The 19,430-nt window shown below is 44.0% G+C and overlaps 1 protein-coding gene across 1 annotated transcript; it reads left to right on the top strand.

Moving 5' to 3' along the window:
- The first annotated feature begins 1,947 nt into the window (after positions 1-1,947).
- On the top strand, positions 1,948-19,343 carry LOC147865968 (uncharacterized). Its single transcript, XM_087316018.1, has 3 exons — positions 1,948-2,421; positions 12,784-14,364; positions 19,233-19,343. Exons 1-3 carry the CDS (start codon positions 1,948-1,950, stop codon positions 19,341-19,343), a joined length of 2,166 nt encoding a protein of 721 aa, XP_087172144.1.
- The last annotated feature ends 87 nt before the right edge of the window (positions 19,344-19,430 follow it).

Raw genomic sequence — 19,430 nt, 5'->3', positions numbered from 1 at the left:
AGAAAGCTTGTAAAAAGAGCTATCTATAGATTTTTAAATCACTAAATTTGGAGCTCTGATGAGGGAGACATGACGATTAGAAGGTCATGGGGTCTTAGCTAAAAATAGGAGATAAAAAGCTTCTAAAACTAGCGTGAACGAGGAAGAAGAAGAAAATTATAAAAGAAGTGGAAGGACTAATAGGGAAAGGTCCTAATAGAGAGGGGATCCTAAGAGTGGAAGGAGAGGATCCTAACAGAGGAGAGGGAGTCTTAGGAAGAGATATCTTAGTGAAAGGGGAAGGGTCTTAATTGTGGTTTTTGAGTGATTGGTAGTAAGAAGGTCGTTGGTTTCTTAGTTGAATGTGGAGTTTATCTCCTTTGTATTGTCTTGATGTTGGAATATCATAACAATCTTATCTCTTTCTCATCTTCTCTATCTTTTTTTCTTAATTTCTTGAGTCTCTCTTGATCTATATAATATATTATGAGTCACAACTTCATCTAACCGGTTTGGTTAAGCCCTCATATAGTGTAAGATTACCCTTTGTCTTAAACACCCTATCATTTTTGGCGCTCCAGGGAGGGCCGATCCTTTCTGTATAGGAGGGAGAACTTATCCTTACTTTGTGTTACTATACTACATTAACTTAGCTATGCAATTTGTGTTTTCGAGTGAATGAACACAAGGTGCTGGTGCCTTTTTCGCATCCTTTTCGCATCATGCCATCTCTATTAGACGCGTCACCGACAGTGAAAAGTTTCCCTTGTTGGTAGCTACATTCTATGGTCGAGCTCGAGATTGGTATGCTTTTCTTCCACCAAATGAACAAGTAGAATATCAATTGTTGGTACACCAATTTCGTTCTGGATACATTCCACGGCAAAGTGAAACGAAAGTAAGAGAGGAGCTTTTCGACTACAGATGGAATCATCTTTTGGTTTCATATAGTATGAAAGAAATTTCAAGGATTTGTGGACGATGTGGATTCGTCTTCATGGTGGCATTGAAGATAAGTGGTTTAAGATGGAACGATTCAAGATGGGCCTTGACATGCATTTCCGTTTGAAGGCAAGCTTGAAGGATCCAACAACTTTTCAAGCTCTTCTCCAAGTTTGTCAAGGTTATGATCGACAAGTGAAGATGATGAGTTCCACTTGCGCTTTGATGAAGTGATGACCCACTTGCGACAATCCCAAGAAATTCACAACACTATTCCCGATGGTGATGGCTCTAGAGGGCATCAATGTGTAATTTGTTATTCTTGTCAAGAGGAGGGACACATCTGAACAAGATGTTCTCATCGACAACAAAGAGGCATGGGAAGAGGCATGTATCAACTGCAAAGGAATGGACGACGACCTAACAACAATGAAGTCGAAGGAGGCGAATCCATCACACTTCCTATGACTCGGGTTCCTACAATTCCTCATAATGTGAATCTTCTTAATTTTATTGATGATAGTGATAGTGCTTGTGAAGTAGCTCCTGTGAAAAGGACACGATTCTGGCAAGAGGAGAAAGAAGTTCATGGAGAATCTAGTGCCTCTAGAGAAAAGAAGAAGTGTAAGGAGAATGAGGAAGAGGAGAAATTGAGAAGGAGACACTCCAAATGGAAGATAAAGATGGAGGATATTCCTATGGGAGAAGGTGTAGAAGCTTTCAATCCGAAGCATGAATTGATATCGAGTGGACCAAGGATAACATGGCCACAACTTCTCCAATTATCTCCCACATTACAAAAGGAGTGGGGAAAGCTTGCAAGTATCCGCCAAAGTAGGAAGACCGTGCATTATGTGGGGATCGTGCGAGTAGAAGATCGAAACGACATGCGTCCAACCATCCCGGTTACCATCAAAGGGTTTCACATCAAAGATGCCTTGGTTGATAGTGGTGCTAGGGTAAGCTTGATTTTCTGAATTTGTAGTAAACAAAGTGGGAATTCCTATTAGTAGGTCATCTTCAGCAATGGTGGTTGTAGTGGATAGTGAAGTGGTGCATTGCACAAGCATAGTGGAGGATGTGTTCATAAAGTGTTTTGGGATAAGAGGAGAAGCTCACAACAAATACCACATCAACTTGAAGGAAAGTGTATCAATTTCCCCAAAGCTTCGGCAATTGAGTGTTCAACAAAAGGAAGAATTTATGCAAGAGTTCAACGCATGGTTACAAGAAAGTTCCAATTATAAGATGGAAGATTTGAACTCTGTGTCACCTATAGTTATGGTTCCAAAGAAGAATGAGATCAATTTTGAACCCTTGAATGAATCGACCAAACAAGATCAAATTTCACTTCCTTTTCGAGATGAGGTTTTAGATCAAATGGTCATTTATACAAAACAAGGTAGTGTGGACAATGTGTTGTGCCAAGAAGATGTGAATGATTCAAAGAACAACATAACTCAAAAGATGATCATTCCAATAACTCTCGATGCTTTGAAGGTATTTGTGCAAAAGGTTCGCTCACTCGAAAGATTCATTCATATGTTGACATGCTTACTTCTATCAAGAGTTATGTATCCCATGACCCTTCTTGTGTATGGAGATTTGACAAATACATAATAATTGTAGTAACCTCTTTCTTTGTGTTGACAAGGAGAAAGATGGTGATGGCAATTGTCAATGTGCGTGTGTGTGTGTTTAGAATTGTGAACATCTTTTTATTTTCTTTTTTATTATATCTCTCTCATTGTCTATAGCCAAGAGATTGGCGATAGAGCTTTCGTTTGTTAAGTACTACCATTAAGTGCTTCACCATAAATGGCTTAGCCTCTAGCAAGGGGGAGGACTAAATGTGAAAGTGTTTTTAGAATCTAAGCCATTAAACATTACAAGACTATAAAGTATAGATAATTCACATTTGGAGGCTAAGAACACGAACCAAGACCTTAGGAAGAAATCAAAAGTAAAAGTACGAGACCAAGAGAAAAAGCGGACCATAAAAAACAGTAAAAAAAGAATGGTCATAACTCCTTCGTGTGTTACCCAAATATTATGTTTAAATATGGGTTAGAAATCTTGTAAACAGATCTATCTATAGATTTTTAAATCACTAAATTTGGAGCTCTGATGAAGGAGATATGATGATTAGGAGGTTGTTGGGTCTTAGCTAAAAATAGGAGATAAAAAGCTTCTAAACATAGCGTGAACGAGGAAGAAGAAGAAAATTATAAAACAAGAAGTGGAAGGACTAATAGGAGGAGGGACTAATAGGGGAAGGACTAATAGGGAGGGACTAATAGGGAAAGGTCCTAATAGAGAGGGGATCCTAAGAGTGGAAGGAGAGGATCCTAATAGAGGAGAGGGAGGGAGTCTTAGGAAGAGATATCTTAGTGAAAGGGAAGAGTCTTAATTGTGGTTTTTGAGTGATTGGTAGTAAGAAGGTCTTTGGTTTCTTAGTTGAATGTGGAGTTTATCTCCTTTGTATTGTCTTGATGTTGGAATATCATAACAAACTCATCTCTTTCTCATCTTCTCTATCTTTTTTTCTTAATTTCTTGAGTCTCGCTTGATCTATATAATATATTATGAGTCACAACTCCATCTAACCGGTTTGGTCAAGCCCTCATATAGTGTAAGATTACCCTTTGTCTTAAACACCCTATCACTAAGTATTTTACAACAATGATCCTTTGTCTTTCCACTCGCGCAAGTTTGATGTTGGCGAAATAAACTGCAAGATACATGACAAGGAGCTATTAGCAATATTGGATTCTTTCTTTTGCACAATGGAGGCATTTTTTAGAGGGATCTTCTCATCAAGTCAACGTATTCAATCATCACAAGAACCTTGCCTATTTCCAGAATGCTAGTGTAGTAAATCGACGACAAGCTCGGTTGGCCCAATTCCTCACTCATTTCGACTTAGAAATTATATATTGTCCTGGGAAGCAGCAAGTGAAGGCAGATGCATTATCGTGGTGCTTGTATCTAGCACCTCGTCCCTATGATCCAGCATTCGATAATCAAAAGCAAGTAATCCTGAGACTAGCATGACTACAAGCAACGTGGGTTTTTGACATTGCATTGGATTCCCGCATTATCAAGACCATACATGAAGACTTGACGACACCCGCTTTCGCTCAAGCCATTCTAGCGCAAATTGATCCCTCGCCGGAAACCTGTTCACAGTCACAACAACGAGGTACGGACTATCGACAATTCAAATGTCATGATGGATTACTATTCTTTAAGAAACTCTTGTATGTTACCACTGCTTCTTGTCGCCTTCGAGTAGTCCAAAATTGTCATGACACATATATAACTGGACATTTTGGTAGTACTAAAACGTTCGATTTAGTACAACGATCATTTTGATGGCCTCATATGCGACGATTTGTCAAAGACTATGTTCGGACACGTGATACATGTTGTAGAACAAAGATGCCAAGACATCATCCATATGGTTTATTGGAACCATTACCAATTCCAAGCAAGCCGTGGTAGTCCATTTTTCTAGATTTTATCATAGATCTTCCAATTTCAAAGGGATCCTATGCAATCTTAACAAAAGTGGATCGATATACTAAGATGGCACATTTTCTACCTTATACTAAGGCTATCACTAGTGAAGAAACCGCTGAAATTGTCATTCGTGAGGTATTTTGGCATCATGGCATCCCGGATAGTATCATCAGCAGCCACGGACCTCAATTCGTCTCGAAATTCTGGAAGCATCTCTTCAAAATGCTTAAGGTCACTTGTAACCTCTCCTCTGGCTATCACCCTCAAACAAATGGCCAAGAAAAATGAACAAATCAAACACTGGAACAATATCTTTGGTGTTTTCTAAGCTATGAACAAGATGATTGGACGGATATTCTCCACTTTGCTGAATTTGCTTATAATAATTCTATCCACTGATCGACTAGTGTTACATCATTTTATGCTTATACAAGCTATCATTCTCAATGGTGTGTTCGAACCTCCGGAGTTACCCACAAATCCTCATGCAGAGGAGCATTTGGAGGGGCTACGCAAGATATAGGCAGACATATCTACCCATTTACATCAAGCTCAACAAACACATAAGACTTATGCGGATCGTCATCAACTTCCGTCCTGTTTTGACAATTGAAATTGGGTATGGCTATTACGACGACACATCAAGACTACTCGACCATGCGATAATTTATCAATAAAAATTGGATTATTGACGATTAGGTCATTTCCGTATTATCGGAAAATTTAATGATGTCATTTTTCATCTTGATCTACCTCCGCAACTACGGTTACATCCGGTTTTTCATAGTTCTCTTCTCGAACCCTATCAAGATAAGACTATTCTAAATCGTATTACGGAACCACCTCCACCTCTGATCGAGCTTTAAGCTGGACCGGAGTATGAAGTTGCTGCCATCCTCGATTCCAAGATTGTTCGCAACAAGCTCTACTATTTGGTCGATTGGCTAGGCTATAGTCCAAGTGAGCGTACTTGAGAACCAGTCGAGAACGGTCACAAATGCTCGAGCTCTTATTCAGGACTTCCATCGACAATATCCCGACAAACCGGGTCCTCCATCTAAGACGACTCGTCACACTCGTCTTCTTAAAGGGGGGGGTAGTGTCATGATATGGCATGGTATGGCTTCGAAGGGATTCGAACCCATGACTTTGTGTTACATGGGCTGAACAATTGCCATTAAACCATGAATTGTAATACAAAAAATATTAGTTTCATTTATTATTTCTATAGTAAATTCATGTATATTCTAGATTACTCAAAAACTTCAAGGGTAATCTTCACAACACTATTCTGAACCAATTCGGTTCAACACCAGTCTTAAGCCTCCTAGTTGTTCTTGTATCTTTCTTCATATAATATAATATACTTCTTGTTGTCATCATTATCTCTCTCTACTCTCTCTCTCTCTCTCTCTCTCTCTCTCCTCTCACGTGGTTCTCACACTCTTTCCCTTCTTAGTACTAATCCTCATTCTTCTCCTCTATCTTTAGTGTTAATTCTCCTTGCCTCTAGTACTATCCCTGACACCCAGAGTCCGTATCCGATTTCGTCATATAGTCCATAGCCAAGGAAAATACATTACCTAGACCTCGGTGCAAGTTTTTGGCGATCATCTTTCGGTATGAAGGCATATGCCTTACATCCGAAGATCCTCAATTTCTCATAATTCGGCTTACTATCGGTCCATAATTCCTGAGGTATTTGAAGTCCTAGAGGCCTACTCGGTGACATATTGATTATGTGTACTGCCATAAGTATGGCCTCTAGGCAGAAGCCATTCGACAATCCGGAGTGTTGGAGCATGGACACTTCATTCTTGAATTTTCTAATTCATCCATTTGGCAATTCCATTATGCTCCAGACTATGAGGTGTCGTGTATTCACGTCGAATGTCATGTTGTTGACAAAATCTAAAGAATTCTTCAAATCTAAACTCTCCCCCTTTGTCGGTTTGACGGCATTTCAGCTTTCAACGGGACTCGTTCTCTACCATGGTGAGCCATTCCTGGAAGATCGAGAAAACCCGATCTTTGGTTTTGGCCGAGTATGCCCACACCTTGCGAGTCCAGTCGTTGATCAAGCTAACAAAATATAAGACACCAATGCCACATATATTCAAATGGACCAAATCGATCGGGCTCGATTCACCCAGTGATGGCGTCGAGTGTCAAGTCACGGCTTGCTTGCCATATTCGCAATGCTCACAGAATTGGTGGTCAAAGAAGGAGAGTTTGGGGATGTGACCAGCTCTGGATAGATGGGCGCCTGTTGTTTCGATGACGTTGATGTCGAACAAAGGGACGATTTGAGGGTTTTCCGCCAAATAATTCTCTAAATCCTCGTCTATGCCCTCGAGCATGTTGAGCTCCTCTGTGTAAAGCGGAGTCATTGCCTTTGTTGGTGGTGCACTTTCCTACATCAGCACCCGAATTTTCGCACTTCCTCGTCGAAAGCTGATGTTGTTGTATTGCCAATGGTGCTTGATGTTCACAGAGCGCAACCATGGTGGTCCTAGCAGTAAAGGGTATGCTCCCGAAGCGTCAAGAACCAAGACCACCACCGATATTTCGAGCATATGTCCGCCGATCACGATCACCAATTTGCGCAATAGCCCTAATGGTTGGACAGATCTGGTATTCGCCATGCGTAGCCAGAATGGGCACGCCTCCCAATTTGTGATGCCCAAGCAGTTGCAGGTAGTTTTGTTGATGACATTCACCTCAGAACCACCATCAACGATGCATCCCTGAATTTCTTCCCCGTGTAGGATTACATTAATGACTGGGTTATGGTGGTTGACCATTGTCGGCCTGTTGTTGATTCCGTGAAAGTCGCAAGAATAATTATCGAGTTCGTTTTTCGCATTTGTGCTTCCATTGTTTGCCAAAATCTAGGGACTAAGTTCAATAATTTTTCCATCATCATTGTGATTTGGTAGTTGGCGAGGGCTTTCCATATCGGGTTGTCCTTCGTTCGTGACGTCGACATTTCGATTGTGCTCTCTTGGCGCATCTGTTCGACGTTCACCTCATTGGCTTTTTTGACCCATGCTTTCGCGGCTTTGTGAATGTCATCCAGGACTTCCCAATCGGATGGCTTCGCTTGGCCCCAGGTTGCTACTTGTTGGACCTCCACAATGATCGTATTGACCACAGGTCCCTTCCCCTTTTCACATCGTGGGCACTAGGTCGCGTAGCGCCCTGGTTGTTGGAGGATAAAGCAATGCACACTAGACTCGCCTCTTTCGGTTGTTGGTGGAGCCACTAGCTCAGGCTCATTGCAAGGTTGCGGCTACTCGTAGTGGAGCATGTTGCGAGGTTTCCTGCGGTAGTCACGTCAATTATTATTGGGAGGTCGGCGTCAGTCCTCCCCGGAATTGTCGTCATGTGGGCATTGGTTACGAGGTTGTCGATCTCCTCTGTACGCCCATGGTTCGGCCTGCCCACCTCTATTATTCGTGGGGCGCCTATTTTCGTAACATTGCCCGTTTCTATTGTCGTATCAGTCATTTCGACAGTAGTCATCTTCGTTTCTATCTTCATCGTCCCAATAGTGGTTGTCGTCTCGGCGAGCACATTATGAGGGCGCTCTGCATTTCGATAGAGTTCGTCTTGGCAAAACCGCTCTTTCGATTGCCTGCCATTGCGTTATGGTTTGATTCTCCAAACCGGTGTCGTGGGTTGATTCAAGAGGTTATACTCGCATTGATCGACCGTATGTACCCTAGAGTGGCAAATTGGGTAGCGTGCCCGCATAATATACTTGACTGCCAAATGTCCCAGATTGAGGTAGATGGTGCACTCAATCACTTGTCGGAACCAGTAGTAGTCATCTTGTGGTACCGCTTGTCGTCGGGAGATCATGGACATGCTTCCTTCTGTATCTTCCATCTCCAATCGAAGAACCCAGTCGAATACTGTCTCCGCCATTTGGCTCGTGAAATCGAGCATGCCCAGCGTCCTTCGCATGGGTCTGCATAAGGCGGCTAAAAAGGTGTCCTTGTCCTCCTTCTTAGTGGATGCTTGCATTAGTTGGTTGTTGAGGTTTTGGAATCAAATGACGAAATCGGCGATGGACTCCTGACTAAACTACCTAGTCGAATAAAACTAGCCAATGAGAAAGGACCTCGCATGGGCCTCAGCATCAAGTTCACCATTGTAACGTGGGTGGGAATGTCATGGTGTCGAACGTGTAAAGTTCGATGTTGTCGTGGGCGTGATCCGCCAGCAATGATGTGTAGTTATCGTTGTGTTTGACCACAAAATTACTCCCGGTGGTGCTTCTAATGACCAGGTGAATTGGGGCGAGGACCTCATGTCCAAAGGCACTGTGCTCGGTGAGCATGGACTCGACCATGCTTTCTTCAAGATCTAGCAAGCGGGTGTCGTGACGTAACTTTTCCAAGGCGAGCTCTACTGCTTGTCGGGATTCCGCTCGGGTCTGAGGTTTACCTCACCATGTTGTCTCTTTGTTGCCTCTTTGACTAGACGACATCCATTCCCCGATGTTCTTTTGTGTACTTAGAGATCCACCATATGTGCCAAAATTGTTATCGGCTTAGGATAACACGGTGTCAAATCCTCGGTCGTTTGGGGTTCGGCTCAAGGGGTATTGTAGTTAAGGAATGACTGCGGAAGAGCGTAGTCGTAGCTCGGGTTGTTTTTCCAGAATCGCGATGGGGATGTCTACCGTGGAGATTGTGGAAGTTTACGCAGATGGCCACAACCGCCACATTACGCACAAGCACACAGAGTAGGTGGACTTGACACAAACAAAGGTCATCACAGAATAGAGACACAGAAAATAGGCGGTTTACAGGTTTTCCATGCCCTTTATTGGGTCATGGGCGGTTACACACAAAGCCCGAACCGTTATCCTTCATGAATGTCCTAGCCGTTTTATTTTTTCTTCTTCTTTACTTCTTTTCAGCCCCATCCATCTTCTTTACTCAGCCATAACCGTCCGCTTGTCTTTCCCGCTTCGTCCTTTCCCATTTGGTCGTCCGAGGTGACCAACACATACCTAGTACATAGTGTTATGTTAGACCATATGGAAACTCTTATGAACTTGAATATGGTTTAATATTGTATAGTTTAGCATATATTCTAGTCTTTAGTATATTCTAGAAATATTCTATGGTATATAATTCTAGATGGGTATATTCTAGAGATATTCAATCTCAGAACTTGTATAGATACTTGTAACCTCCTTGGTCCCTTTCAAGGGATTCAAAGTTTCATGGACACACCAACTATAGACTCGGATGAAGCACGGATAATGGGGCTACAAGCGTGGAACTTAAGAAGCTAGGAACGACACAAGAGGATAAAGAAAGAGATGAAGAAGGAGACAAGATGGAATGGAACAAGAAGACGAGATTGATGTGTCAATGACTCCACAAACACCAACGAGCGTGAGCGACCATGTGTGGCCCTCACCGAGAACTAGAACACGAACAGACATGAGCAACCATGTGTGGTCCTCACTAGGAACTGGAACACCAACAAGCGTGAATGACCATGTGCGGTCGTCACGGGGAACTGGAACACCAATGGGCAAGAGTGACCATGGGCGGCCCTCACCGGGAACTGGAACACAAATGGGCGTGAGTGACCATGTGTGGCCCTCACCGGGATTTGCAACACCAACTGGGCACGAGTGACCATGTGCAACCCTCTCCGGGAACTGGAACACGAACTCGTGTGAGGAACAGTTTGAATCCTTCCAACTGGTAGCATCACCCATCTTCTTCATAGCCTCCACCTTTTCTTCAAGAGACACCATTGTCACCGTACTTGCTTCCAAGGTTACCATCATAAACATCCTTGGTTTTAAAGATATATTCGTCATAGTCGGCGTTGCTTCTAGAGACACCATCCACAGTCATTGTTTTCGGAGATGCTTCCTCATCATCATCGTCTTTGTTGCCTTGTTTTCGACATTATCATTTTCAATACCTTGTGTTGTCTTCATCAAATGCTACTTCGCCCAACCTTCATCATCATCAACACTACTTTGCATGGTCTTTCTGTTAGGAAATGGGTTCCTCTGGATGGGAAGAGAAGAGCCGAGTTGATGAGATACTCAGCCGAGGTGGATAGGCCGAGGCCAAAACCGAAATCGTGTAGACAGCCAACTCGGAAAACTATACTTGTAAATAGTCTAAATATGCCCCTATGGGCTACACTTGTAAATAACCCAAAAGGTGTACTAGTATAAGTACTTAGGGCAATCATGATGATCATGATGAGTCATTGTTAAAAGTTACCTAAAAGGTCCTTGCCTCTGTAATTGTGTAACAAGAAGTGAGTGAGAGTGAGAGAGTGTGTAACTGTGTAGCCGTCTGTTGACGAAGTAGAATCTCGAGGTCGTTGCCTCGGAGTTTCTAGTTGTACTTCTCCTCTTAGCATAGTGATTATGTTTCTATGGGTTTGTGGACCCCCGTGGTTTTTCCCATTACGGGTTTCCACGTTAAGATCGTGTGTTTCTGTCTCTTGTGCTATTTCTGTTTTTCGTACTCTGTCTGAGTACATTCTACTTTACATTGTCATGAAGATTTTCATCCATAGGCGGAAACCGGGGTGGAATAGGCAAATCGGTGGTGTGCACCATGTGCACATGCATACTAGGAAATGGTGTATAGAAATAAGAGGGGAAATTCTATCCCACATTGTAAGGTTCCTCCCTCCTTGGGCTATAAAAGGAAGGGAGGGGTCACTTATGAGGGGTTGCCTATTTTGAGGGAGAGAGGCATACCACTTAGGTCGAGGGTTTCCTATTCAGTTTTAGGGTTTCGGTTAGGGTTTTCTTCTTGGGTTTTCCTTTAGGGTTTTTCATATAGTCGTTTGGTGCGGCCATGGCGGCCACCATTGTAAAGCGTTTGTGTTTCCTTAAGCTAACTTGTTGAGCATCTTGCCCGTCTATTCTACATTATTGTACCATTGCTGTCACTGTGTAACGGCTCTCTCTGTCGTTGCTGTCGTTGTCGTCGTCGTCGCCGTCGTCGTCGTCTGCAGCCATTGTCTGCCGCCGCTACAGTCGTCGCCGTCTGCTCTCTCTCTCTCTCTCGCTTCCTCGCCTCTGTGTAACGGCTCTCTCTGCCATTGTTGTCACCGGTTAGTGTCGTCGCCGTCGCCGTCGTTCGACGACTACCGCTGTCTGCTGTCGTCGTTTGACGACCGCCATCGTCACCGTCGCTGTCACGGGGTGTTTCTTCTCCGTTTTTCTCTTGACGTTGTGAATTGCCATTTTCTTGACGAGTTCGTGGGTGGGTTCTTTTGGTGTGCTCGTCACGTGCTACAAAATGCCGATGTGATTGTGACATACACACAAACTAGGCTAAGTCTCGTACCCATTTACTTTACCTTTTTTTCTTATTGACACCACAATGACGTCTAAACGAACTAAGGAACATAAGGATAATACAAGACGAGGCTATAAGTAAGGAGGACTTTTTAGATATGTTTAATCGTTTAACAAAAATAGAGATGGATATGAAAAAATGGGTGAAAGACACCGAAACCCACAAGAAAAAAGATAGAGAGGAAAAAGACGCCCTCAAGGCCGAAATAGAACAACTTAAAGTAGAAAACACCGACCTTAAAAAACAACTTAAGGACATCGAGGTATCTCGAGAAGACGGTGAAATATCCTCTATAGAGGATATAAAGGATGAAATTAAAAAAGTTAAAGAGGAAGTTAATAATAACATAGAGTTAGCTAAAACGGGTTGGGTAGATGTGGTTAAAAGAAACATTAAAAAAGAAATAAAAGATGAAAATATTGTTAATACCACCCTTGAAGAAGAGAAAATGCGTCAGGCCCGACGGTTAAATGTACGTGTCACTGGGCTCAAGGAAGGTGCATCCCCAAATGAGGACGCACAAACACTTGGGAAAATGTTAGGGTACACAGAGGCCCTACCTATCACCAAAGCATGGAGGGTCGGGCGTGACACAACTAGGAAGAGAGCCTTAGTCCTTCAATTTAAAGACTTAGACTCTAGAATCACTTTCTTTAAGAAGAGACCAATCCTTCGAGGAATGGATGGGGACCCCATCTATCTCGATGAAGACCTCACTAAGATGCAAATTGAGCATCGCAAGAGTTGTATGCCACGAGTTATGCAAGCTCGTAAAGAAGGCCATCGTGCCTTTTACCGAGACAGGCAAGTGATCATAAATGATCGCACTACTAATTGACGGTGTGTGGCCCATGTGACAGAAAATGCACTTAGGATTACCCTATGGAATTGTAATGGCGTACTCTGGGAACACCCCGGCCGCCTAGAGGAGATACTAAAGGTATCTGATATACTTTTCTTGGTAGAAACACATCAGAGCCCAAATAGAGGACTCCCACGGGTCGAAGGATTCCGTTGGGAGTCCGCTTTTAGACAAACCTCACGTCGACAAACTACTAGGGGATCTAGAGGTGTCGCGATACTGTTTCATAGAGAGCTACATAATAGGATAGAAATAATGAAGATAGACCCAGAAGCTCGTTTTATGTGGGTGAAAGTCTCCACAAGCAAAGATCAGGCAGTATTTTTCGCCATTTGTTACTTTCCCCCAAAAGGATCCCGTTATAATATTGGTGGCTTGACGAGATTAGTTGATGAAGGAATGCCACATGGGCCTTCTCCATACGAACCCCCATCGGATGACATAATCCAATATTCTTCCCAAGGAGAAGTATTTCTTGTAGGAGACTTCAATGCGAGAACCCAATCCCGACAATGCACAGTATTTCAGATGAATAGAAACCTAGAAATGGTAAATGTTGATCCTTTAGACATAGGCACCACACGTAGATCAAAGGATCAAGGTGCGGACGCCACGAGCTTTGGCCATCATCTGCTCGAACTTGGCAGTCGGCACCGGATGGTCATATATAATGGTTTAGCTAAGTGGCCGGGCTCGGAAGAGCTCACATGTTTCCCACATGGAGGAGGGGAAAGCACAGTTGACTATCTAATAGGGCGCCCTGAAGCTACCCACATGATTAACTCCTTCCGAGTGGCCCCATGCCCTATTGGCGCAGACCATAGTTTCTTATACTTCGAGCTAAAATGTGATATCTCTAAGGTCACCAAGTCTAGTCAACCATGCCATCACACCACAATACATTTCACACATGAGCTCTCTGACATATACTCTCAACATGTTCAGGCCCATCTCCCCTCCCTTGATCCCTCCCTACCGTTAGAAAGCCTTAGTACAAAACTCACACACATCCTTCACTCCGCAGCAGCTAGCAGTTTCCCATATACAAAACACTCAAATCAAGGTAGATCAGGATCAATGCCACAAAATAAATGGTATGACGAGGATTGTAGGGACTTACATAGACAACTTACAGTATCGCAACTCAATGGTAGTATTACCTCCATACAAGCCCGCAAAGAAATGCGTAAGATGACACGTTGTAAGAGACAAGCGTGGGAGGCATCCCAATACTGGGAACTCTACCATATACTCATGAGTAGCGATTGCGCCACGACATGGAAGAGACTACGGGAGCCAAGACCACAAACACTCATTGAAGATCCCGAAACTTGGCACACATATACAGAGAGACTTTACCAAATCCCAAACCAACCACCCATTCCAATGCCTTCCACACCCCGGCCTACCACGGGGACACTTTTCACGACCTCTAGGGTCGTGAAGGTCATAAAGAAATTACAACATAGGAAGTCCATGGACCACACAGGATTGCGAGCAGAACACATTATATATGTGAGAGAGTGCCTAGCTCCCTTGCTAACTCTAATCTTCAATCGTGCCCTTGCGGAGGGTTTTCCACCACAGTGGACTATGAATACAGTGGCCCCCATACATAAAGGGGGGGACCCCATGGACCCAAATACATATAGGACCATTATGATAGGCCATACCCTTGCTAAGTTATATGGTGCAGTAATGGAAGCAGAGTTTAGCGACTATATGGAAACCCTAAACCTTCGTGCACCTGAACAAGCTGGCTTTAGACGAGCCTTCTTCACTATTGATCATATCTTCACACTTAGATGCCTAATTGACCAAACTAAGGCTCGCAAGAAGAAATTATACTGTTGTTTTGTGGACTTCCGCAAAGCCTTTGACACAGTCCCTAGAGAGCGGTTGTTTGATAGACTTAAAAGCTTGAGGATACCAGATGATATGGTATGGGCCATCTACGCACTATATGAACAAGTGTCGGGGTGTGTCCGATGCCCAGGTGGCCTATCTAATCGTTTCACTAGCACTATTGGTGTAAAACAAGGTTGCCCCCTATCACCGACGCTTTTTGGGATCTACATTGATGAGATCAAAGATTTTATTGCTCGTGAGGGAGGCACCGTAGTGGTCCTTGGGAATACGCAGGTTCGTATCTTGCTCTATGCGGATGACATAGTTTTGCTCTCTGAATCCGAACACGACCTACAAAGGCACCTTAATGCCTTAGATGACTTTTGTGTACAACGAGGATTGGTAGTGAATCTAGGGAAAACGAAAGTCCTTATCTTCCACACATCGGCCCAAGTTAGAGCTAAGTGTCACCTAACTATCTCCCATAGCCCAGTCGAGGTGGTTGGATCATACGTCTATCTCGGAGTCACTTTTAGTGCCCGCTCAGGTAAATTTTCGATGACACAAGAAGCGAAGGATAGACTCACGAGAGGACATGCATCCCTCTCACTCCTAGAGAGACAATGCCACCAAGCACACTTTCAAGAGCCACGGACTAAAGGGTGGCTCTTTGACTCATTAGTGACCCCCTCCCTCATGTATGCATCAGCGGTTTGGGCTCTAGGATTACCATCTTTCATGTGGACATAATTAGAGAGACCATTGGTGATGATGCTATCACGCCAACTCCGAAGCAAATTGACTATACCACATGACATTATTAGGGTTGAGTTCACGTTACCCCCAATGTTAGTAGAGGCACTTTTTCAACTTGTAGTCTTCATTCACAGGATACATAGCCAACCACATGATAGAATATCTCATCAAGCCTTTAAGGCCTCTCGATCATTGTATGAGTCCGGTTATACTAGCTCATGGTATGGCATGATGGTTAGTTGGCTTCTTACGAATGGTCTAGACATTAATAACCTACCTCCCCTTAGGTACAACCACACGAGTGATAACACTTTAATCTCTCATGAGGACCGCAATAAAGTAATACGCCAAGAAATATGGCAAATTTACACTCGGTGTAAATGGATCACCCCACTAGAGCCACTCCCATCTAAAATGTTGTACTATAAGAAACACTTCATGCACCTCTCTGAGTTAGGTTTTATCACGCAGCCAAAATATCTAGATGTATTCTTACCACATGCACTAAGGGTTGCCATTGGACAACTTAGAATATCATCTCACCAACTTGAGATTGAGAATGGTTGTACTAGTGGAGTCCCTAGGTAGGAAAGGATATGTAGGTTATGTCACATAGAGATAGAGGATGAGTACCACTTTACATGCAAGTGTCCAACCTATGCCGAGATAAGGGCAAAATACCAAGACATACTTGGTTCGTCTCCCACCCTCCCCAAACTATTAGATACTCTAGATATAAAGAAATTAGGCAAATACATTCTAGAGCTAAAACAACACACAGAGAATAAGTTACAAAATGTTGACAATAATGTTGCTAATGATCACGAACATGTAACAAATGAAGTTTTTCAGGAACACGAGGAGACAACGAATGCCGACACACTTGCACCACTCGGCCTTTCCATTGATGAGGCAGAAAACCAGAGAAGAACCAGACGTCCTCGGGTGCCGGGTTTCAAAGCAACTCGACGTGATGTGGAAGCAATATTGAAAATAAGGGAACGTGAGCTACACCGCCTAGAAGCCATGGCTAGGGCACTCTCTACATTGGAACCCACATCAAGACCCTTTGACCCCCCACTTCTTTTCGAGAGGCTTGGGTGGAAATAAAATTAGGCTTAGTGTATAGTCACTTTCGAGTATACTACATATTGTACACTACTAGAACTCTTTTAGTTTAAGTTCTATTTTTTACTTAATTTTATTTTAGTTATGATGACTAGATAAATACTCTTTTGTTGTAAACCAATTGTCTCATGGGCCAAATTTGGCCTTAGAAGACGTTAATATATCTTTCTTTCTTTCTTCTTTCTTTCTTATTCTTTCTCACCTCCTCTTGAGCTAAGCTTCCATTTTGTGTCTTATTCTTTCTCCTCCACTCCCTAGTCCAAGACCCCTGTGGTCCCGCCCCTTCTACACGCACGCGCGTAATAACGCGACATATTTGGTGAACTCGACGTGAAGGGCGGCAAGGGAGCATGGAGATGGAAGAAGACTTCGACTTCGATGAGATGATGGCAAAGATCGTGATGGAAGCCGGACGGAAGATGGCGAAGCGAGATGCGGCTCAACAAGCCGTCGAAAGGGTGGTCGATCGAGTCGGCCTATTCAATGGGAATGAGGTCCCAAAATTTTTGGGAGCTTACAAGGCCGAGATGGCGAAAGGGGGCGTGGACGAGGCGATGCGGCTAGAGTATTTTCCTCGAGTGGCGGCCGCATTGGTGCACAAGGAGGTCAAGGAGCTAGGAGAAGCTCACGAGTCGTGGGTGTCCTTGGAGGGAGCCCTATTGGAAGCGTACGGATACGTGAAACCAGAGTGGGTATGCCAGCAACCCGATGGGGAGAGGTCGGCAACAACGTGGCCCGCGAGCGGCAGAGAAGAGAGAGCGGCAAGTGAGTACGCGCTACCGCCGAAAGAGAGCTCAACACAAAACGGTTTGGAGGAGCTCGACCTAGAAGCGCTAATACGAGAGGCATGCGAGCTTGTGAAGGGGAAAATCGAAGCCGAAGAAGGGCTTATTATGGAGTCGGGCCGGAGGCGATCGGAGGATGCGGAGGAAGAAGCCTCCCTAAGCGTAGGAAACATCGAGTGGGGAGGAGACAAGCGGCGGTGCCGGGTCCTTACCCACACCGATTCTAGAGACTCTGGCATCCGGCCCGAGAGCCGGTGTGAGACCTAGAGTGATGAACGGTGGCGGTGGCAAGGCGGGCAACCAAGATGACGGCAAGGAGATCGAGAAGAGGAGGCGGCAAGCGTAATCGAGGCTTTCGCGATCGGAGACGGGGTAGCCACGCACAACGACGTCCGGATAGAGGTGGCTACGGACATAACGAGCGGCAATGTCGCGACCTTACACACATCGCTCTTAGAGGCTCCGGCGGTCGGCCCGAGTGCCGACGTGAGTCCTAGAGCGACGAGCGATGGCGACGGCAAGGCGGGCAACCGAGACGACGACATGGAAGAGACGGCAACAAGCGTAATCGAGGCTTGCGCGATCGGAGGCGGGGTAGCCGCGGACAACGACGTCCAGATGGAGGCGGCTATGGACACAACGAGCGGTGGTGCCAGGTCCTTACCCACACCGATCCTAGAGGCTCCGGCAGTTGACCCGAGTGCTGGCATGAGACCTTGAGCGACGGGCGGTGGCGGTGGCGGCGGCAAGGCAGGCAACAGAGACGAGGACGAGGATGAGGAAGTAGCAAGCATAACCGAGGCTTGCGTAACCGGGGATGAGATAGCCACAGACCACGACGTCCAAACGAATGTGGCTACAAACATGACATCGGCGAGTGATGGTAACGAGACTTTTCCCACACCTATTCTAGAGACTTCGGCGGTCGGTTTCTCACTAGTGCTACCGTTTGTGCCATGTTTTGGGTCAACCTCAACTATTTACCCTCTCATGATAGAAGAAGTTGAGTCGACCACTTCACCTGCACTCTTTCACCCATTGTTGTTCTAGTTCCCAGTGAGGACCGCACATAATCGCTCACACCCGTTCCTGTTCCAATTCCTGGTTAGGACCGTGCATGGTTGCTCACGCTTGTTCATGTTCCAATTCGCTCACACCATTCGTGTTCCCAGTGAGGGCCGCACATGGTCGCTCATGCCCGTTGGTGTTCGTGTTCCTATTTCCACACCTTCAATACATTGTCCTGTGGAAGGGTTACCCCCTGTCTAACGCCACGTGGGAACCAGAGCAGAATTTACAAAATGTCCACTATTTTCATCACCGATATCCCCACAAACCGATGACCAGTTTAAGAAGGTGACATAAGAGGGGAGATAATGTCACATTCTAGACTCAATCCTCTAACCTGTAACACACCTAGTATATAGTGTTGTGTTAGACCTTGTAGCTTGAATATGTTTTATTATTGTATAATTTAGCATATATTCTAGTCTTCATCTAGTATAACTATTCTAGAAATATTCTATGGTATATTTTATATGAGTATATTCTAGAGATATTTCTCGAGCATATTCTAGAGATATTCAATCTCAAAACTTGTATAAATACTTGTAACCTCATTGGTCCCTTTCAAGGGATTCAACTCCAAGCATTGACACATCAATCTAGTGTTCTTGTTCCATTCCATCTTGTCTCCTTCTTCATCTCTTTCTTCATGCTCTTGTGTCGTTTCTAGCTTCTTAAGTTCCACGCTCGTAGCCCAATCATTTGTGCTTTATCTGAGGCTACGGTTGGTGTGTCCATGACAATAGAGGCGTCAAATCATAAGTTTGAATATAATTCAAGGAAGCTATGATAAAAATGATGCTATGAGAAATCAAATTCAACCCCACAAGACAATTGTGGGAGGAGGAAGCCCACGTGCACTGTAGACCACGATTAAACATGCATTAAAGTGGGAGCAAACTCCTCACTTTATTAATCTTACTCAAATATTATGACTATTTGTTCAATAGACTTTTGACCACATGAAATGGTTATTAATAGAATAGCTATCATTTTTATGATAAGAATTTGGTTGAATTTGGGTCTTATAGTTTGATTTTTGCGAAGACACAAAGGTTGGAGATTAAAGATGATAGCAAGATACCCCAATAAAACACCAACAAATTTGATAAATGGGAAAAAGGAAATATGCACAAGGGATGGTTAAAATTTTGACATTTTGGGAGTTAGATAAGTCCT

The sequence above is a fragment of the Azolla caroliniana genome, unplaced genomic scaffold, assembly GCF_043228905.1.
Source record: "Azolla caroliniana isolate FFs.n. ecotype wild unplaced genomic scaffold, voAzoCaro1.0.p SCAF_3, whole genome shotgun sequence".
Lineage (NCBI taxonomy): Eukaryota > Viridiplantae > Streptophyta > Polypodiopsida > Salviniales > Salviniaceae > Azolla > Azolla caroliniana.
Note: the sequence above shows the minus strand (reverse complement) of the source record. Positions and strands in the feature narration are given on the sequence as shown.